This window comes from Mauremys reevesii, linkage group 1 (genome assembly GCF_016161935.1).
Source record: "Mauremys reevesii isolate NIE-2019 linkage group 1, ASM1616193v1, whole genome shotgun sequence".
NCBI classification, from domain to species: domain Eukaryota; kingdom Metazoa; phylum Chordata; order Testudines; family Geoemydidae; genus Mauremys; species Mauremys reevesii.
Window position 1 is genome coordinate 259,218,543 of NC_052623.1, and position 23,179 is coordinate 259,241,721.

The 23,179-nt window shown below is 43.5% G+C and overlaps 1 protein-coding gene across 7 annotated transcripts in view; it reads right to left on the reverse strand.

The window, feature by feature from the left end:
• Positions 1–1,438: 1,438 nt before the first annotated feature.
• The window catches only part of HIPK2 (homeodomain interacting protein kinase 2), a 201,255-nt gene continuing 179,514 nt past the window's right edge, over positions 1,439–23,179 (reverse strand). For all 7 annotated transcript variants that reach the window (XM_039483535.1, XM_039483527.1, XM_039483508.1 and 4 more), the window contains 3 exons: positions 17,274–17,521; positions 15,383–15,543; positions 1,439–12,242 (listed from right to left, as the gene is read on the reverse strand). In XM_039483535.1, coding sequence (XP_039339469.1) covers positions 11,775–12,242; positions 15,383–15,543; positions 17,274–17,521 — 877 coding nt within the window. In that variant the 3' untranslated portion in view covers positions 1,439–11,774. The remainder of the gene's footprint in view (positions 12,243–15,382; positions 15,544–17,273; positions 17,522–23,179) is intronic.

A 23,179-nucleotide genomic window follows, 5' to 3' on the forward strand; every position in this document is an offset into this window, starting at 1 on the left:
GCTCCAACAGCTACCAATAAGATAACAAAAGCTACACCACTCATTTGGTGCTCTAGAAATAAAATCTCTGGGACAGAATGTTGTCCCAGGGTCAGACATGAAAATGAGAGTCTTGGCTTTTCCCCAAAACATTTATTGTGGATAAACATCTTTTGTGTCGCCTCAGGATTTATCTAGGAGTTCAAGACCACTGACCTTTGGTGTTGTACAATTCCAGGGACATTATTTGTTAAACCTGTTGATCAGATGCATATGGCAAGGCAGATAAGCACCCCTCAGGAGAGGCCAGAATATACAACATTAACATTTAAATAGAGAAGCCACTAGCTAGAATATGTAGCCTGACAAAACAAAACAAATTTAGAGGCAAGGAAACCCAATAGCCTCCAAAAATCAACCCCTGTATCATGGAAATGGCACCAACCCCAACAGGTGTGTTTTGTACTATAACAAGTTGTTGAGAGGACACTGATTGATCGCCTCCAGGATGATGTTTTGCAATAGAGGACTTTTTACTGAAAATCCTGGCACCAGGCTGCTCCTTACAGAAACTAGAGATGAAATCTGACCCAGCCCAAATGTCAGATATTGGTGGGAAGCAGCCTTAGGAGAGAGGTGATCATGCAAACATTTTATGGTCTGGAAGATCTCTTTAATGTGAAGCTGGAACTCCCTAGAGAGGGGAGAGGAATAATATGCAGTTCACAGACAACAAAGAGAACAAACAAAATTGTAACTAATTCTAACCACCACAGACCAATAAGAATAATATAAAGTGCCTGAGAATTAGAGAAGGATTTGAATCCAAACCTCACATTTTGGTGAAGCTTAGATCTATAAAGTGAAGCTTGAGCTCAGTGCACTGCTACTGAAGATCATATTTATCTAACTTGTCTTGCAAATCTAAAAACTGTCACTTTAAAAAAAAATCCCTTTGTAGTTAGTCTTTTCCAAAGACTTCCATGGGCTGTTAAAAAACAACCAACCAACCAACACCCACCCCTAGAATATTTGCACCAAATCCTAGCCAGTGGGAAGACAGGCAGACAGACATGGAGTTTGCAGTGACTTAAAACAGTTTAATGTAATTCCAAGACAAAGTGTGATTACATTTCTACACATATACAATATGCATATGTGAGTTTACAAATTCTGATTAATAACTCGTTTCACCTCAGAGACCGAAAAAATGATCAAAAAGAAACCGTGAATAACAAGCTATAACATAGTTCACCACAACGGGACCTCCTTTCTCACCCTACGGTTAGTAATATTACAATTAAAATAACTATATTCTTCTATAATGTATTTTCTGTTAAAATCATCTCATAAATTTACAATGCTATTATTAGTTTCCAAGACTAATATAAATTCACTCCATTTTTCTACAACGAAAATGATTATTAATTAGAAGCACACAACGTCATGATGAAAAACACAAGCATTTTTTTTTTTAGTAGCAAGAACTTGATTGGTTAAGAATTAGTTTTCTTGTAAAACATTCTAAAGCCAAGTAAAATATCCATTCTTATAACATACCTATAATATGAGCCTAAGGAATAGGTTACATATAGGTCTACAACACATCAGTTTGTTTGTTTTTTAAAAAAGAAGAAATATATATTTACCAAAAAAAAGGGTGGGGGGGGGGAAGAAAAAGACAAAAAGGAAAAAGAAAAAAAGAGAGACAATTCACATAGGAAAAAAGCAGTACACAAGAAAATACTGTTGCATACAATTTTCACAAAGATTAACACTCATATTACAGAAACCATACAGTGGAGGAACACAACAGATCAGGGCTTTCATGGGGTTAGTGGGCTGAGATGACACTGTAGAGAAAGAACCATCCAAGATACTGGGAGGGGGCCAGAGGGCATCTTTTCCCTTGCATTTTTGATATTTTCATGGGTTTTTTCCTCTCTTCCTCTTTACAATTCTGGCACAGTGTATGCTAACTTCCACTTTCCATCTAGAGTACATTGGGTTTGTGGACAGTTCAAAAGATATAAAACATTTTCTCACTTTCCCCCTTTTATAAGAGGATTCACTATTTAGAAAAACTGTTTCACCTCTTAGTTTTAGTTAGCTACCCTAGTCTAGACTCTTCAACTTCCAAGATGCCCCTTTCTTTCTCTCTCTCTCTCTCTCCTTTTAATAAAGCTATTCATTACACTTCCTCTCCTTTCAGAAATTTGGTTTGGTATAGAATATACAAGCTACATTCCAATTCTGTCCAAGTAGAATCTGATACCCCCAAAATGCCTTGTTTACTTTGTTGGTGAAACACATGGGATGAGAGGATACTTTCTACATCTGAAATGGCTGTGCCCTGGAATATCCGTGGAAGTATCATTTAAGAATACGAAAACCAAAACTAAACAAATAAGGAATAAAGCAAAAACAAAACAAAACAAAAAAACCCCAGAAGTGTTGTATGTAACCACCAAATGTGGAAGCATTGAAGAATATTGTATTTCCTTTTTGGAGGACAGAAGTGCTATATGTAACCATTCAGATTGTAAGGGATGTGCATTGCCAGTATTAGAAACCCCTTCTTGCTTTACAAGTTCCAAGTATTTAAAAAGCTCTGCAGCTCCTTCAACCAATGAGCTGGTATTTCCAGGACTGGGTCGTGCCATAAAGAGGCAGAACAGGTTGTTGCTGAGGGCAGTAAAATGATTAGTGGCTGTTGATTCTGTGACTTGATTCTGGTCAGTTAGGGGGTTTACATTTTCCAGTTTGCCCAAGGGCTGCTAACAGTCCTCTGTTTAGTTCACCAAATGGCAACCCAGTCCTGATAAGTTATCGCTTTGGTAATGTGAGTTACAGTGAGGGTACCTGGCACTGAATGGAGTTACTGGAGGGGCTCGGGACCAATTCCGCTCCCATTGAAGTCAATGGGGAGTTCTGACACTGATTTTACCAGCAGCAGCACAGGGGCCTAACTGTAAAGTATCACTGTTGTTTTCTAGTAACTTCATTCAACTGCCAAGATCAACAGTGTAGCTGTGTCAGGCCTCACTGAAAGATGCAAGGAGCTTTGTTGAGATTACCTGAGCTCCACAACTGAAGCTCAGTACTTCAGACAGATTTTTTTAAAATGCCAATTCATGTACTTTTACTATCTAAAAGTACCACTTTGCCCAGCAAGACATTTACACTGTGTTCATTGGTTACTCAACTGAAAGAAAACAAAGACAAAACTAGACAGATACTCATGGTGAAGTGAGACTGAAAAAAAGAGGTTACATCAAAATGCAAAATATACGACAACCCATAACAATGAAACAGCACCAAACGGTACCACCATTCACTAATAAAATTTACAGAGAAATGGTCAATGGACTTTGTATTTAGTTCACTGGTTCAAAATGTTTCTAGGGTGGCGTCACTTGTATAAAAGGGATGAACAGAAGGAAAGCCAAATTACAGCATTGCCTCTCTGAGTGGCTGTCACACCAAAAAACCCCACAACAATTCCAAAACAACATAGGGATTCATTAGCTCAGGAATCAATAGTTCAGCTAATGAGTTATGAACAAAACAGTACATCCCTTCCTTTGAATATCCTTCTTTCTCATTATACAGGTATCTTCATCCAGGTTATGGTCCTACAGAGGATAGTTGATTTGGACGTATTGTGCTCCATGCTTCAACCCAAGGAGTTTCATTAAAGTTTGTTATTAAAAAATAAATAGCTCATGTGTTGGATTATACCTCAGTATGTGTGGAGCGGTTTCTTAACCATACTTTGGAATAAGGTGGATTCTTTGATCTGAACTCACTTTCCAATACTATGTTATCTCTCAAAACAGAATATATGTAATAAAGACACACCTGTACTTTTCTGTTTTAAAAGGGCAAAATTAAAAAATAGAGGCAGCTGTATTGAGTTTTTGAAGGTGTCATTTACAAACAGAAATTTCCCTTAAAAAGTACCAGTTTAAATGTAAACTATAAAACACTGTAATAACTATAAAATGTAGCCAGAAAACTGTTTAAGTAGCCACAGTCTATTATTCAGTTCATATTGGTTTGAAATGTGACTCATTAAATATCTTCTAGAAGGCCAAAGCATTTTACAGTAGCTATAAACATATATACTTACATGTGCATTTTAACAATTGATTACAATACATAAAAGTGTAATCTATTCCTTGGTTTCTTTTGTTTTTGTTTTAAAGAATCACTGTCTTCAGAATTCACTCAAGCAACAATGACCAGGGTGGGCATTTATCATTATTCCGCCCATACAGAGTTTATAGTCTTTGAAACCCAAGTTCAAGCTGGCTACATGTTTTCAAAAAGGCTAAAACCAGGATGAATGCCCACATTTGAGGTAATTATTGCCATTAGGTCACAGTTTGTGTAATATAAGTGTATCTAAATCCTTCTTTAAAAAATGGAAGGTATTCCACCATAGCTCCAGAATACCTTTTAAACCAATCAGAATCCAGAATCCTGATCAGATGGGTTTGCTTCCAATGGAGTCAATGCGTTCTAGAATGGTAGAACACATATAGACCAACCTAGAACCCAGGCAAACAAGCCTCTAACCAGTCGATAAAGATGAATTAAGAAACAAAATATAACAAAACCCTAAGAGGCGTCATGTGGCTGATGAACAACATTTCTGATCAGAATTCCAGACCAAAGCTTTTCTAACTTACTTTCTCCTTTCCAATCAATTCGCTGGAAAAAAAAATCAAAACACGTCTGCATTATCATCAACTCCATGCCAGCACTGCAAAAGCTCCTTGGCTATGTTCTGAAAGTGGGATAAGCTTTTCTTTTGCTCTCAGCATTGCTGTCCATCTCAAAGAGGAAACCGTTCCATTTTTATTTTTATTTTTATTTTTTTAAGAAAGAAAGAAAAAAAAGGTCCCTGGCTGTCAGACCCACACACAAGTATTTACAAGATCTATGTGAATCTGCACATAATTCCCCCTACAGCTAAAGAGTTAAGATCAGAGATGTCACAATATTTATCAGTGCAGTAAAAAATATCATTTTTGGAAAAAATATACCTTTAGTATTGCCTTTCTTGGATTAACTATGACAAGCAAAAGATTAAAAACAAAAACTTTATCTTCATACACACATGAAGAGTCTGTTATAGCAGCACTGCTAAAACTGGAAGGACAAGCTAACCCGTACGTGAGAAATGTAAATTTCAATCTCATTCTAGAGATGCAGAAAGCAAAGCCTCATAGCATTCATAAGACTCCTGAAAAGTCAAGCTAATTTCCCATTAAAATTTCACATTTGATGCAATACGTGGTGTTTCCTTCTCCAGTGAGAGCATCTTATGTTTGCTGAGATCAGTCTTGGTCTGCTTATCTAGCGCTGGATACTGCAAACATTTGCATACTTGAGCAACTTTACACACGTGAGTGGGTCCAGGAACACTCTGGGACCAAAGTGGAGTAAAGTTATTCAAGGGCATAAGCACCTGCAGGACTGAGTTCCAAATTAGTCATCTGGTCTGAACTCTTAACCCTGCAGTGACACTGCCTAATGCAATTAAGCAGCCTCAGGGCTGGGCTATGCTGCAGCCGCTGGGTAGCAACGGAACACAATGGCATACTTTGAAGGGCTGGGCATCTCGTGGTGACATACTATGTACCTGGAACCCGGGGCAGGCAGCATGGGCTGTGCCTCTTCTTAAAGACAATTCTACAGCAATGAGCCAAGACACTATAGCTTACAGTAGTGTGACTGCAACATTGGCGACCTTTGCTGTAAAAGAGTGTGTATAAAGGGTATTTGCTCAATGCGACTGATAGTCTTGACTTGGTCTACACTCAGGCAAAATTCCCATTGGCTTCAAAGGGAGCTCTGCCAGAGTATGACAGCATATGGACTCAAGGACTGGATGCCCAGGGCTCAGGCCCATTTTCCTTTCTCTAAGAACTGAGGCCTTAAATGCAGAGGAACTAAAGTGATCCTAATGCACAGGACCAGACTCCAGAGAGGGAATTTGGAGGACTCCACACATCATGCACATTGCAAAGTAGTTATCTTCAGAGGCTGTCTCTACAGTAGTGCAGAGGAGATTTGGGGATCAGCGGGGGTATGGCCAGAGTGTCCACAACTGCAGATCCACTGACCTAAACATCCACACAGGGGAAGGGGAACACAGTGGGTACAGATGCTACTGCAGCCCATGGCCTGGGTCACACTGGTGCTTTGCACTCTGACAGGGAAGGAGAGCATTATTTCCCTCAATGCCTGCAGAACTCCCCGAACAAAGAATATTTAGTCAGACCCTGCACTCATAGCTGGATTTGGCCCGTAAGCAGCCCTACACACCCCTTTGCTGAGCTGATTGCCAACCCATGGCAAACCTGCTCAAACTTCCACAAACAATTCTTCTGCGTTTGCCCAACTTTGCAGAGGTTTCGTCATTACAGGAGTTTCAGCATTGCATTGACGCACAGAGATTGCAAACAGAGTCCTAAAGCAGGAGAGTTAAATGCTACAGAAGCACGGGGCACTTACGGAAGCTTATTCCCATTACACAGTTCACAATTTCAACACTGCGTTGTTGCCAGTGATAAGATACATTGTAATTACTATGAATAATAATAAATAATAATAACAACAACAACAGTGAAAGAAGCATCACGTTTTTGATGTCCCCTAAAGTGTAGGATAGCAGCAATATTTTAGTGTGACTGAATTTCTCCACTCAACAAGCTAGCTAAATAAACATAAACAAGTGACAGAAACGGAAAGAAAAGAAAAAGAAAAAGAAAGAAAGAAAGAATTCCATAGTGTGTCATTATTGCCTGACAGTCAGGGCCTGTGACTTTATTCTGTATCTGTAATGGGTAGGGTCTCTTTCTTTATTTAAATTTATTCATTAAGCTTCTTTGGTTAAAGAAAGACATGGGTTTTTATCTTCCTTTCAGATTTGGTAATGGAATTTCTTTCAAACCAAATTCGGAGGGATAATCCCTTGAGAATATAAAAAAGAAGTATGACAGAAACAGAAGCTTCCCTTTGCTGGAATGTTTCTTGACAGAACTATTACGGAGAGCGAGGGAGTAAAAATCTCCCCAGAGGGTCAAATGCAACCCCCGTATAAGCAGGTGCAGCTCCACTGAGGGGAATGCAATTGCAGTTGCTTCTTCAAACAGCTGGATTTGGCCCAGTCTACACTGAGAAAAGTTCTAGCTTGTCCATTATGCTATTTCATTCTGCTCAAGGCAACCAGTCCCTCCACCTCTTTGTATATTCTGGTTTCATAGCAGCACTTTGAATGTCCAGCTCTAAGAGAGGCAATGTCTGTTCACCTCTCCCGTTTCCAGCATCAGACGAAAGCAAGACACTGTGATGGGGAAAGGGGTCCCTTCTACACTGTGCCAACCAGGAACCATCGGTAATACTTCCTGTACTGAACCATTCACTTCCTACCTCAAGTTTCCAAGCAGTTTGCTCCACACACACAAAGAACCCCAAGCTCATTCCAAAACACATCAATCCTATTTTCAACTCCAAAGGTCTCTGCAAGCTAAATAATTCAGATATTGTTACTTGTGTAGCACCAACAGTGTGCCTGTCAAGAATTTAGCTCCTCTACTAAACATTGTCTGCTCTCCCGTGTGGCTAACAGTACTGCACTTACCATACTATATTTTCAGAGAGAGAGAGGGAGTGAAAGGCATTTTTTTGCATCCCCCTACCGAGAACAAAACTCAGTCCTCAGTTAGCATTGCAACATAAACATAGTTCAGACTACGGCTACATCGTTCATCCTTATTACAACCCCTTCTAGCAACACTGACTCTGACAGCACTGGGATCAGAACCACTGCTAGCCTGGCTCTGCTCTCAGCACAAAGAGAACAAATAACTGCCCCTTCCACTTTGCAATGCATTCCTTCACACCACAGAATGCACCGTCGTAAGCTCTGTCGCCCTATTGCCACAGCAATCAGATTTGCGCGTGGTGGAGGAACGAAACAGACCCATGTACAGGCAAAACACAATAAATAAATCAAACATTCTGGTAAGTGAGATTAAAACCAACCCTTCCTCTCTTCCCTGCTTTATTGGCCCCAATATAGTGATACACTTTAGCAAATATTTTGACTTTAAGCATGTGCTTAAAGTCCATCCTTATTCAGCAAAGCACTCAAGCATGTGATTAAATGTGCCGCTGAATTAGGGCCTTTAAACAGACTCTACACCCACAGCTTTAATAAGAAGATGTAACTGAAAACATAATTCCATACAACAAAAAAGCTTAATAAAATTTCACAAGTAATAATTAAAAGACCAGCTATATCAAGGAGGAAGAAACACAAGCCAAACACCTTGGCCATATGGACACACCTTTAGTCTTCAGAAATGGTAGAACAGGACAGGTATCTTGCTATTCCCGCTGCTCGGTTTTAACAAGCTAATATCTTCAGTGTCTGCCAGTGTTGTTTATCCAGTGACTGGACTGGGAGGTCACATTCTTTCCTCCATTCGGGTTCTCTCATTCAGAGCTTGGAGGGTAGATAGGGCACCTTCTGAGGAGCCAACCATTTGTTTTCCCCTCTGGGAAACTGAGCTCTAATACTTAGCCCCAGCTTGGGTTAATTAAAGGGCTTATGGGGACATGGCCTGGTCTTGGTTTCATACAAGTGCCTCACCAAACATGCTACAATGTGATGGTGAGTTGGACCTTACGGACCCAGGCCCTCATGCTCTTTTAATCCAGCCCTGCTGCTAGAAAATGATGTAGGTTGCTGTTTGCTCTCTGCCTCCAAGGGAAAGTTTCTGGTATTGTGCTGAAATGCAGGGGTGCCATCGGGGATAATGATCCATCCCTAAAGGACACGTCCTCACGGCATGTCCCTTCCCTGCTCCCTCTATGCTCTCTGCAGTTTGTCTTCTCAGAACAAAACTATCTTCCTTTCTTCCTGCAGTTCTCACAGACACAGTGACCCCTCTGATGCCACTGATGAAGAGAAACTATTTATAATAAAATTAACAAAACAACATCAATAATAATACTAAGCGAAAAATAACACAAAGATGCAGGAATGCATGTGCAATTAAAACCCAGAGTAAAATATAATAAAATAATAATAATCAGAACAATCATACAGTAAAATAACAATATTATTCCTTTTAATGACACAAGCAGCATGACGCTTTCATACCTGAACCAATAGGACATGAGAGGAATGCAACGGAAACGTACAGGGAGAATAGGGGATTTCCTGGCTTTGATAAATGGGAAAGTGTGGTCTTTCTAAAGGAAGAATGTAAGGTGCATGGGCTGCTGAGAGATCAGATCCTGATTTACATTATATTTAGTGGGAGCGAGGGAGAGATGGGAAAATAAAACAGTTCAAGGATAGCCCATGAATCTGAAATGGCAAACATGAGGGATACTTGATGGTTTACCAAAATAAAATAAATCTTGCCCAATCTATGCATATTGAGATCCCTTCCTTCTTCAAGGCTGGAGAAATGCTCATGATCAGATATTACAGCTGTGCTTGTCTCTTGCCAGTTTCTCTCTCTCTCTCTCTCTCTCTCTCAACCTTTTCCTTAACTCCATCCATGGGATCCATCCCTCTTCACGCTGCCAATTGACCTGCCATTTTCTAGCACCTTGCAGTAAACCTTGAAACACTCCTTGCTATAGTGGCACTGAATGGCCATGCAAACCTAATCTTTGATGGGCACACGCCACCAAACCTTCTTCTTATTGGGCTATTCTCCCCTCACCCCCAAGTACACATGAAATTCTAAGTATTGATGCAATGGTGCACCTATTTTTATTGCCTCTTCCCTCTTAACCCTCTCAGCCGTAAGAAAATCTCTCTTTGGAAACTACCCGAAAACAAGACCGTTTAGAGTTCCTTTGGACTGAGGACCCAGAGCAAGAATTTTTTCACCAAGTTCAAACAGCATTCTAATACAGCTTTTATACAAATGGGATGGGCGGGGGAGGGGAAGAACACGGTCATAACTACATTACAACGGGTAGGGCTTTGATGTCTCACAATTTTCTCTTTTCACTCAGGAAACCTGAGTTTGACTCTCTAGACTGAATTCTCTCATTCTCTTGCTTTCTTTTCCCCCCATCTTTGGAATTCTACTAGAAGTGTCCTTAAGCATTCCCCCTCTGATGGATCAAATCCCCACTCCCCCTTCTCTCTGACATAGTACTCTGGCAATGTAACGCTCTAGATGTTTGTAAAGCAAGGATGGGAAGAATCTGTCCTTCTAATCCTCTAAGAATGTTAGCAAACAGCAGAATGAGAATTAAACGTCTGATGGGGAATTTTTTTATTCCCAAAGGGGAAAAAAAAACAGTCCCACAACCTTTGACCCTTTGGGAAGCTACATTAGGGTGTCATGATCAATCTGGTCACTTCTAGCTCGTATATTGTTAAACAGATATCTGGGGGAATGTCCTTCCAGCCCCCACAAGCCTTCCTGACACCTGCACGTTGGCAAATGACTACAAAGCAACAACGGGGGTGGAAAAATAACCTAGAAGAAGAAAATCAACACCACCACAAAATCAACACCACCGCAAAAGAAGAAGAGCTCAGATGAAATTCTGACTAGCCTCAGTCAGTTTCTAGGAGTACCAGTGGAAGTAAACCCTTAAACCGCATCTGTAGTTCGGTAAGGCACTACGAGGGAATGATGTAAAACTAAGACTGTGACAGTTGTAATGGCTGTGCTGAGGAACACACCACAGAGAGAAGGCAGCATCTGCACGCGTGCACGCACACACACATACACACACACATACACACATATACATACATACCTGGACAATCACATTTGTTACATGCCTATGTTATATCTTTTTTTTTCTTTTTTGTTTTTGTTTTTGTGCAATCACATTGAGGAATAGTCTATTGGTATCATTGAAGTTCAACACAATATAGTAAAAAGGATGTATGTACTGTATAATGCTACATTCTACCAAGGGGCCAGAGAAATTTTCTACTCCTACACTAAAAGAGCTGGGGATTAAAAAGAAAATTTCCAAATAAAATAAAATAAAGAAACTGAAATCCAACATACACTATTAAAGACTTTTTTAAGAATAACATTTCTCAGGGATTTATCCAGGGTGCTCACAGAAAGGGAAAAATAGCCCCAAATCCTTCTGATCTTGACAAATGGTGCGTATTCTTGTTTGTGTGTACACATTTTAAGCATATCAGTGGTAGGTCTGAAATTTAGAGTGATGGAAAAAATTCCTTCTCTTCCCCTCCTCCAGCCCTGTCTGCTCCCCTCCTTTTACCTTCCCCCATGGAAAACACCTCACACACCTTTGGGTTACAGAGACCAGTGCAAAAATGGGGCATTATCCCTTTGAAATTCTGGATAAATCCCTAATCCGTAGATTTACTGGGTTAAAAACCTAATGGATTTTGTTTTAGGTGTTCTGGACAACAAATTCCTAAATGTAGCTCATTATCAGATTAAAATAATCTTTAAAAGTCTATTGGTGAAGTTCTCCAAAAACAGGACCCACTTTGGGTCCATCTGTTCCCCCTCCCCCCGCCCAGTTTGGTGCAGAATGGTTTTGTATTTTGTGTTTTATTTTTCTCACTTTTTTTTCCTTTTTCTTTTTTTTTTTTAAATAAAAAGTGTAGAATTAGTTCTTTCCTTTCTCATTTCTCCCTTAAAGTCTCCTTCGTTCAAGTTTCAAGTGAGCCTCCCATTGCATTGTTTGTCATGTTCTTCAGTATAAAAACAGCCACCTCACTCCCTCTTTGCGGGTCTCTCTCATTCCAGTGTTTAGATGTAAGGGTACTGGTTGACCTTGGTGGGGCTCAGCGGGTATCCAGTGTAGACTGTGGAAGCGGGTGAAGCACTGATATAGGTCTGATGGGCAAACTGAGCCTGGTACTGACTTGGGTGGATGGTGGGTGATGGCAGAACCCGAGGGCCCATGCTGACAGGAACCTGGTGGACAATGCTGGCCGGGTAAGTGGTGTGTTGCACAGCATGACGAGCAGACCCTTGGGAGGCCACCAGGTGAGCAACGGTGCCTGTGGAGCCCAGAGCAGCGGGGGCGGTGTATGTGTAGAGGTGGGGCTGGGTGGGGAGGTGAGCCGCTGCTGCCGCAGCCAGGTGGGGGTGGACCGTACCATGGCTGGGACTATTGTGTGGGAAGGAATACGGAGCCTGAGCTATTGTTGGAGTGATGTAGGCTTGCTGTCGCCGGTGACTCCCTGTGCGATCAGTCGTGATGTGCTGCTGGGCCTGCACAAAGAGAGCACAATACAGGACAGTTAGAAGACAACAGGTTTTTCTTTTCCTCTAGCTCCTGGAGTGAGCTCCTTCCAGAGCCAAGGTGATTTCTGTGATGGTTCTCAGGGCACCAAGGAGTATGAGTCACCTTGTTAACCCCCTGCCTCCAGGGGGGAGATCTTCTTATGCTTTAGTGGGAGTCTGCTCCCTGACACCTCCAGCCTGTTCACCATCCATGCACTCTCCTCTGGGCTATGCCAGCCTTTCCTTTGCCTTGAAGATTAACAATAGGGGCACTCCAGTCTCCGAGCCCCTTTGAAGCATTCCCCTGTAGAGTCCAGCCCCTTCTCCACTGAACATTCACAGAAATATCAGGTGTGCTGTCCCCAAAAGAACAGAGTGCACACCAGCTTGAATGATTCAACTCATAACAGCAGCCACACTGGGTTAGACCAAAGGTCCATCTAGCCCAGTATCCTGTCTTCCGACAGTGGCCAATGCCAGGTTCTTCAAAGGGAATGAACAGAACAGGGAATCATCAAGCAATCAATCCCCTGTCACCCATTCCCAGCTTCTGGCAAAACCGAGGCTAGGGACACCATCCCTGCCATCCTGGCTACTAGCCATTGATGGACCTATCCTCCATGAACTTAGCTAGTTCTTTTTGAACTCTAAACTAAGGATCAGCTCCTTGTATAATACCACAGCACTGAGATATGTTTATAGAAAACAACAGTAAGGTTATCATCAAAGATTCAAGAGCGAGAGACAGTAAGGCTAATGGAAACAAAAGGGCTACCAGATTTCTAGAGATTAAACTTAACAGGCTAACCTTCTGTCTAAAGAATGTAACCTCCCCTCACATGACCCTTGCAGCCTTTCAACCAATCAAGTTTAGTTGTGATCCCATTTTCAGGAATGCAATCACACTGCCCAATTATCTCCTAGGTGCAGATAAAGGACTGCCTTTCTAGCCTTCTCCTTATGCCTACCAAAGTTCATTGTCTCTACCCAGAGGCAAGATAAACCCATGTGACTTATTCTCCAGTGCGTCACCCCACTGATTTCATATGTAAATAGGGCTTCCTTTGTGTTGGCGTACAATGCTTAATTTACATGCAGACAGAGAGATAAGTCAATAAATATCTTTTGTCTGATAGAAAACCTGTCTGTCAACTCTGCCTTGATACAGACTTCAGAACATATTTCCAGTATATGAACATAACTCTTATACAGTGTCTGTACATACATTTCACAACAATATTAATGACCATCATGATCCTGGCTTTCTTTTAAGACCTCACATGACATTCCTTGGTAAACCAGAATGGACACACCTGAATCAGGAGATTCTGAGGGGTTTTGGGGTCACAATTTCCCATGTGTTTTTCCCCTCCTCATCAAATCCTCAATGTCACAGTAAACTTCTCTTGGAAGCAGCGAGGCTGCACAGGGTCCCTCAAAAACCTATGTTCCATGGGTCCACCACAGCAGCTCTCTAGAGAACATTACAAGACTGCACTCATTGCCTGGAACAGCAGCTAACATGAGGACTCCCACAACCTTGCATCACAGTGATGCAGTAAGAGTTTCTGCTGTGAGATCCATGGCTAGGTTCAGACAAGCCTTTTTAAAATTTGACAGTGAATTTAACACTGATGAAAGCTGCTGAACTGAAAGCCCTGGAGTCCAGCATGGGCAGAGGCAGTTGTATTGATTTATGTATTGATTTAATAAGGGTGGTCTTTGCTGCTCTTACTTCCTAGGTTGGCAGCCTAACATACTCCCCCAGCAACCCCGGGCCCCAACAGATCCTGAAGACTGTCCTCTCTCAGAACTCTCATGTAATGAGCTGTAACTTCTTGAACAAAGGTAACTTCTGTTCTTGCCTTAAGAGAGAAGATATGTTCTTCCCAAACACTAGGGATTTTCTAAGCTGGTTCCTTACATTGCATGATGGTGCCAAAGTGTTTCCTCAGTCAGTTATGACTATTATGCAATCTGACAGTCAAAGTATTAAATAACCAAGAAAACAGGAATTAGAAAACAATTGCCAAACAAGAATGACACTGACCCATTTTTCTTACTTCTATTTTCCAATTCCCCTTTATCATTTTCCTAAATCCTCCCCCTGTAATCTTTAGGGTCCAGAATGTTGCAGCCAAGCTACACTCTCATTCTTGGAAGCAGGATCACATCATCTCCACCTTTCACCAGTTTCACTCACTTTTATTCCCTCACTTTTAATTTAGAGATGGTCAATTTTTTTTTCAAATTTTCAGTTAAATTTTGAAACACGGGTTTTGCCAGAAAATGTTATCATTTTTTGAACAGCTTCTCTTTTATTCAGTGCTGTATCAACGTCAACACTGCCCTCTGAGTTCTCAGAGCTTCCCACTCCTGAAATCTTGGCATCTTTGCTGTCCCCTCCTGACGGCCATTACCTCATAATAGCGAAGAGATGGGTCTCAGATGTAATAAACAAAGAATATTCTTACTGAAACTGCTGGGCAGAACTGGGCTTCTCTGGCTCTGACTCAGAAACACATCTGGTGCAGCTTGCTGTCACCCAACTGGGGTTGCCTAAATCTTGGCTCAGATTAAGCAATCTTGACATGGACTTCTGACTACACTACATCTCTGGCTGGCCACAATTTGTATGCCCACTCCACTTGTCACCTCTGACTGGAAATGTCTTCCACCCTGACAGGCAGTCACATCCTCCCTTCAAACCTCACTCGAAAGGCATTGTCTTGACATTTGACTATCATTGAGATGAATCCCCACCCCTTTCTTATACCCTCCCCCTCCATTCTCCCCTATAATCAGCACACAGACCTGCCTGTCTATGTTACTTCTCTTTTCTATCAAGGTTAAACGTTTTAACTTTTCAGATACTTTGTACATGCAATGTATGTGCAACCCTGCATGGTTTGTTAGCAGTGGGAATTGAACTGGGGATTTCTGGTTCTAAAAGCATGAGCCCCTCTTCTCTGCGCTGAAAGATGTAACTGTCCCACACACCACTAGAGGGCAAGAGAGTACTACACTGAGTGGTTGTGGGTTACATAAGGAAGATGCTCTGTCAAAATACACATTAGATGGCACATTTTTGTGGGACCTACTTGCTGCCTCCTTCCCACGTTGCTTACCTGGCTGAGATTAAGAGGCTGCTGCTGCTGGAAATGTGGTCCTGGCCGCTGCTGCCTATAGGCAATGGCTCCAGACGAGCTCCCTGAAGAGTGACCGCTGGTGGAGGTCACGATGTTGGAGGACTTGGACTTGTAGGAGGATGAGTGATGACTGGTGGTGACTGTGACAGGAAAGAAAATACACGTGTTCTTAAATAATGTCTTACATCGTCTAACCAACCCTTCCCTCACTGAATCGCCTCTGGGTGGCTTGTGGAAGGAGACACATAAGAAAGGGTGCATTGGAAATGGCTCCTCCTAGCTATAGGAAGGTACTTAACTAACAGTACCTCTGGAAGCTCACAAACATGGGCCTGCCAGTTGCCCCCAAGGCAACAATACAAACTCCACTATGTGAATCGCTAACTGGGTCTGGAGGCTGGTTTACAGAACCCTCAGAAGTGCCAGAAAGTGTCCTGCTTGGGGAACGGCAGGAAGCGAGTGGGCAGAAAGGAAAAGATAGAGGCCAGGAATGCAGAGCAAGGAAAGCCCTTAACTTGGCCAACATCACTGTGAATAGGGAGGGAGAACAAAGGAGAGCCCACGCTCTGAGCCTTGGTGCACAATCTTGCAACTGCAATGTATGAAACAAAAGGACAATCACACAGCTCAGAACCCAGCGCTGCAGGTGGGAACTGCAGAAGAGGGCCCTTTTTGATCCGGTGTGTTTTCCAGAACAGCAGAGGCTCTGAAGGTGGGTGAGCAAACCTGACACACCCGGTCCAGGGGAGCCTGTTCCTTAGAAACGTTAGCAGGTTTGGATGAAAAACAGGGCTTTCAATCTAAGTAACTCTTGCCCATTTTAAAGTAAATATTGTGATAGACTCAGGCCAGTTGGGTACAGCAGAATAGCAGAAGGCAGATATACTGGCCACTGGATTAACAGTTTTCTGTTCCCTGACTGACCAGAGCAGGGGCTGCTCCAGGCTAATGAGAACACCTGACTCTAATTAACCTGTAAAGAGTCAGGTGAGGCCATTCAGTTAATGTGACCACCTGACTCTAATTAAGGCCCTGCTGTTACTATAAAAAGGGCTCACTCCAGTCAGGCAGGGGAGCCAGAGGAGAGGAAGTGCGGCTGAAGGGCTGGTTACTGAAGACACCCTAAAACATTGTTAAAGGAGCCCTAAGGTAAGGGTGAAGAAGGGAGAAGCAGGAGAGCTGTGGGGAAGTGGCCCAGGGAAATGTAGCAACTCTGGCAGTGAAAGGTTGGCTGCCAACAACTGCTACCATTAGGGTCCCTGGGCTGGAACCCAGAGTAGAGGGCAGGCCTGGGTTTCCCCCAACCCACCACTACAGGAACAGCTCCTGGAAGGGGAAGTCAGGTCCCTGTCAGGACAGGAGGCTGAACAGAGACTGTGGGAGTTCTCTCACCAACCTCCTTGCAGCCTATGATGAAAAGGGCTCAGTAGACTGTAACCCTAGCCCTAGAGAGAGAAGGGCTACATGGAGGGTCACAGTGAGCCACTGAGGCTAATCATAAACTGCCTAGAAGCGCAGGACCCACAGGAGCAAGGTCAGAGCTCTGCCACAATATATAACCTTACATGGCAGCTCAAGCTGGTGTAAGGGCCCTGATATCAATGTCTGCAGTAGGGGCCAAATTCTGCTCTCGGGTGATCACTGATGTAACCGAGAAAAAACTTAGCCCTTATGACTCCCAGCTACACTGAAGTGCCTCCGTGCAACACGTTAATAATGCACTACGCCTCCCAAGAACAGCTGTGCAAGGTGTGCTGGGAGAGAGAAGGTGCACACCATCTATTTTTTAAAGAACCTGAAGAGTGAGATTCTTCCAAGATTGTTGTTTATTTCTTATGATTATTTTCTTGAGGAAAGAAGTGCAATTTACCTGGTACCAGGCTATCGCATTCTACCAACACCTCACTGGCTTGGGTTTTCAGCGGTGGCACGATTATAGTTCGGGGGTTCCCGCTGCAGTGGGTCTCTGGTACCCCTTTTGTATCATAGGTGTTCCCATTATTGTGTGCCCCACGGTGTTGCACTGAATAGGGGCTGTTGTTGCTGGAGGAATCAGAGTAGGGCGAATCGTGCACTGTGACACAGCTGATGACGTTTTTTCTTTGCTTGGACAGGGTGCTGAAAATCAAACAACATGGAAGATAGTGAATAGGCAAGAACTGTCTGAATACCAACATTCCATTCCATCCTCAGCCTACTCCTTAACAATGGGGGTGCTCGCAGGCTTAAAGTTAAGCATGTGCTTCAGCGCTTTGCCAGATCAGGGCCACCCAAGCCAAATCCTGTGCTCCTAAACTTACTTCTTACTATTCAGGCAAACCCTCATTGAAGTCACGTGAGTTTTGTCTGAGCAAGGACTGAGTAAAATCCTGAGCAGGGATCTTATAATTGACCTTACATGCACAGCTTAGAATAGCGCTCAGACAGACTGCTAGACTTATTTCCAAGCTATTTACTATCTCTCAGCAGGAGAAGCTCAGCAGAGCACACTACACTAAGTTGCATTTCTTACCACTCACACAAAAATGCAGCATCTCCCCCCTTGCCCAGCAAAGATTTAATAATAGATGTTACAGTGAGGTTTCATATGATTAAAATTCCATTTTTACAAAATATATTTACTAATGTACTATAGAGCATATATATTCATAAATACTTGAAATGAAAGGACAGCTGAAGAAAATCAACAATGTATATTTGCTATGCAGAATCCTTGGGTTTTATTCTCTTACTCGTTAATTTGCAACATTCAGTAATTCGCAACAGGTCTCCTGACATTAATGCGAATTACTGAGGTCCTGCTGCACCTAATCTATCTATGGCATCAAAGAAGTGATTAAAAAGGAACATCAACATCAACATTTCCAGGATTATTGCTAGAAGTTCATTAGGCTAGACTGCACTCGCGCTGTTGGGATTCGCTCCACTACTGTGTCTAATTATTCCTGATGGTTTATCCTTCCCATTATGAGCTTGTTTAGAGAAAAAAGAGAGAGAGGTGGGGGATGGGAGAGAGGGGGGAGATTTGCTTAAATGGCTCATATCCTTGACAGCGCACAGACCTTGACTACAGAAAATAGCTGCTATGTTTCACTGATTGCATTATGTTGTTATGGCAACTGAAGTTTTTAAAATGATGAAAAGAAATGGATAGCGCATAAAGAGCTAAGTAATTAGACTCAGTAGTAGAAACAGTCCCAACAGGAACAAAAACACCATATAGAAATAACAGCACATCTCTTAACCTCTTGAGTGCCACTCTTTTTTTCCCTTTTATTCCCTTCCCCATTGAGGCTGAGTTCAGTTCCTTCCCTCCGACACATTGTTAACTCAAGAGAGGATCTGATTATTCTGGATTCAGCCACTGGTGGGCATTTTGTCCTCGGCTCAGCATTACTCACTATCCAAGTTAATGTAGGCAAATGTTGCAGACCTCCAGACCAGCTTGCACTACAGGCAATTTTTATTTATTTGTGCATTTATTTATTTACTTTTACAGTGCAAGAAAAAGTGAGCTACGTCTCTTTAGCAGCATTATTGATTTCACCACATTTCCCTGATAAAGAGTCTTTCCAGCAGCCTTTCTTGGTGGCAACTGTTCAGCTTTCCCCTTGCTTCTGGGGTTTGAAAAGCTTTTATTTAATTTTTTGTCCTTCACATGAAATGTCCACTAACGTGCTGCTTTAAAAACCAACTTCTCCAGTGCCTGATTCTGCAATGCTTTCTCAGGCAAGTAATCCTTACTCCAGGAGCTCCACAGATTTCAAAAGCTTTATGATTATTACAGGAGCACATAGGAAGCCCAGACCTAGATTAGAGCCTCAGTGTTCTAGGCACTGTAGAAAATACACAGTGACAGTCCCTGTTCTGCACTTACAATTTAAATAGACAAGCCAGATAAAGGGTGGGAGGAATGGTGACTCCATTGTACAGATGGGGAACTGAGGCTCAGCGAGATTAAGTGATCACAGAGGAAGCCTGGAGTAGAGCACAGAATTGAATCCACTCCTCCCATGAGTAAAGGACTTCTTTTAAAGGGCTTGCAATATTCTATTCTGTTCTATTCTTCAATTTAATCCTCTCCTCCAGCAAGAGATGGACAGGGCACTGTGTTTGAAATGGAGAGAATAATGGCATGTCTTAGAATGACAACTGCCTTATTCAAAGGAAGATGTAACAGTTTTGATATGGTGCTGCAAGAAAGAACGTTAAGCTGATAAAAATGACTCTTATCAATATTCCATTTGCCTAATAGATATGCCGTAATTTCACATTTACGAGTATCTGTAATATTTGCCCTTTGCAACTGCCCTCTGCTGCCTGAGAAGGAGAGACGTATGTTCTCTAACACTGAGTGTTATTACCTTTTATAAAGAAAAATCAAGTTACTGAACTGTGTTTTGACAACCGATAAGGTTCTGACTGAGTTTCTTTTATAGCCCCTTCCTTATATACAGGGCTCAGAGGCTGTAAACATTTGTTCCTGGCTGATACTTGGTATGCAAGGGGCTCAGCTGTGGGAGTGGAAGAGCACTGTTTCCTAGACATGAAATCTGGGTGTTTTATTATTCTAGACTTTTCATATTTTATGCCATTTTGACTGAGAGATCTTGAAGGCAGGGTCATCTTGTTGTTAGATGTTTGGACGCTGCCTAGCAGAACAGGGCTGGGGTCACCCGCCTCTTCCTATTACAAATAACAACAACGACGACAACGTTTAGTTATTTTCTTTTGCCACAGGAGGTAAGCTGGCATCATCAAGGAAAGAACTGTGCTTCCATCAGCAAAGTTTTCCTCCTCAAGGTGCATTGGTTACATAAGAAAAGCAAGTGCACTAGAAATCAAACATATAAAATGAACAAACCCCCAGCCCTCTAAAGAGAGGGAGGAGTATTATGAACTTCATTTTACAGATGGGGAACTGAGCGAGACTAAAGCTCCAATCCTGCCAACACTTATGCATCTGCACACTTATAAGTAGTGCCAATGTAATTAATGGGCCAACTCCAGGTAGTAATGGTAAGCACATACGTAAATGTTTGCAGGATCATGGCCAACCATTCATCAAGGTGCCTAACTTTAAGAAAATGAGTAGTCCCACCGAAAATCCAAGTTGATTTTCTTTATAAAAGTTAATAACTATAATCACGGTTAGAGCCCATACATCTCTCCCTAGAGAACAGAGAAGCTAAATAGGACAACTCATATATTTACAACTAGGTACCTGCTTAAGTACCTTTCTGAAGTGGGGCCAAAGAGATTCAGGATGGGATTTTCAAAAGCATCTAAGGGTAGGTCTACACTTACCTGCCGGGTCGATGGGCGGTGTTCGACTTCTCGGAGTTCAAACTATCGCGTCTAGATTAGACGCGATAGTTCGAACTCCGGACGCACTCCCGTCGACTCCGGAACTCCACCGGAGCGAGTGGCGGTGGCGGAGTCGACGGGGGAGCCGCGGACTTCGTTCCCGCGGCGTCTGGACGGGTGAGTAGCCCAAACTAAGGTACTTCGACTTCAGCTACGCTATTTGCATAGCTGAAGTCGCGTACCTTAGTTCGACACTCCCCCCCCCCCCCTTAGTGTAGACCAGGCCTAAGTGAGTTAGCTGCCCAACTTGCACTGCAAATAAATTGATTTCAGTGGGACTACTCTTGGGCTTAAAGTCAGGCATCTACTTCAACGGGCCTTTTGAAAATCCCACCCTGAAACCAAGGCCACACAGGAGTTTTCCCTTCTCAAAGCCTTCCAAGTAGCAAGTGGTTATTCTTCCTTCTGATTTCCCATGAGAGTTTGACATGGGCATTCAGTCCATGTTCTGCTGTGTTACAGGACTAGGCCTGGCAGACCTATGTGAATCTGGGAAGGGGTGTTAATTCCCAGCTCACTGAAAATCAGAGGGCCTCTGCATCCTGTCACACGGCACTAAGGTAGCCTACTTGGCAGGCTTTCTGTATTTCTATAGCACAGCTGCAGCTTTCTGTGGAAGTTCCAGGTTATTCAGACACATAGTTAAAAACACTGATGTGGCCTGCACCCTTCTTATTACACCTGCGTATATTCATGGCTGCTGCCAGGACAGCAGCTCTCCCTGCTGCAGTCATAGTAGCCCATGCATGCAGTCTCGAGAGGGGTGGCAGTCCACCCTCACAGATTAACGAAGTATCCATTCTGCAGCCAGGACTCCAAGCTGCACTGTTATGCTGCTCTTAGAGTAGCATCTGTAAAAAATGCCTTTTAAGATGACTATTCTTTATTAATTATAAATCCCTATATGTATGTCTAGTGTTTTTACTAGGTGCATAGACTGACAAGTGCCCTGCCCTACTGAGCTTGAGATCAAACTCAGACCACAGAACAGTTCACATCCAAGAGGTATGGAGGCATTGAGCATGTCCGTGCTCACAAACATGCATGGACAGCTTCCGGTGACTTCCATCAAAATGGCCTGGGTGCAGCTGAGAGATAGAACTGGGCCCCTTTTCCAAGAGGAGATCAGCATAGCAAGGCTTGTGGGGTTTCTGAAGGGATTTGAAGGAGGAAAAGGAAGACGCTTGGTGCAATGGGAGAAGGTATGAAGCCAGACGGAGGGGCAGCCTGGCCAAATGGTGTTGTGATCTGGCCCCGGGGCAGTGGTGCGCAACATTTTCCAGTTGTGCTCCCCCCTTACCAGTAACAGAATCTGTCTGCGCCTCCTCCCCTCCATTACTGCACTGCCAAGGCTTCCTCAGCGGTGGAACCTGGGCTGAAGGTGGAGCTGGGGGCAGAACTGGGGATGAGGGAGAAAGGAGCTGGGGCTAGAGGTGAAGCTGGGATATGCTGGGGGTGGAGAGGGAATGAAGGTGGAGCAGGGGGCAGAGTGGAGCTGTGGCTGGGGGTAGAGCAGGGTTGGGGGGCAGAGCGGGCCTGGAGGCAGTGCAGGACTGAGGGCTGAATGGGTTTGGGGGAGGAGCTGATCTGGGGCAGAGCGGCACAGGGATGGAAGCATGGTGCTCTCTACCTGCCCCACCATGGGGGCTGGCACCAGGCTGGAGACAGAGCAGGACTGGGGGCTGAATGGGGTTCGGGGAAGAGTGAGGCCAGGGCTGGAGCTGGAGCTGGTCTGGGGGTGGAGCGGGGCTGGAAGTGTGGCACTCCCTCCCCATCCCCCATGGAGGTTCTTCCTGGCCCTGCTGTGCACCTCCCTGAATGTTCCTCCACTCCCCCCTAGGGGGGCATGCCCCCACTTTGGGGACCACTGTACTAAGGTCTGGCACTGCAGCCTTTGTAAATTGACATCGCTCTACAGAAGCAGAGTTCTACCCACTGAGGATTGGGCCCTGTGATGAGCTGCCAAAAACTTAACAACCGGTTCCCTATAAAAAGTTCTGATTTAAGGGATATGCCACAGTATGTATTTTTTGTACCAATAGGGTTCCCATACGTCCGTATTTTCCTGGGAGGAATTTTTAAAGTTCTAAAGTTCTTTTTTAAAAAGATGGACCTGAACTAGAAATGAGCTCCGTTTCACATGTGTGGATCCCAGCTGCTCCCTGCCCCCCTCATTGAAGCAGGTGGGCAGGGTTACTGCCCTGGGATCTGCGGGGCACCAGTGGACGTGGGGCCGGCTGCAGACAGGGGCATGGGGCTGGCTGAGGGCAAGGCAGGGGGTGCAGAGCTGACTGGACACAGGAGGGTGTGGGGTTGGCTGGAGGCAAGAAGGTGTGGGGTTGGCTGGCTGAGGGCATGGCCACAGGGGGGTGCAGCAGGGGTTGGCAGGGCTGGAGACAGAGGAGTGCG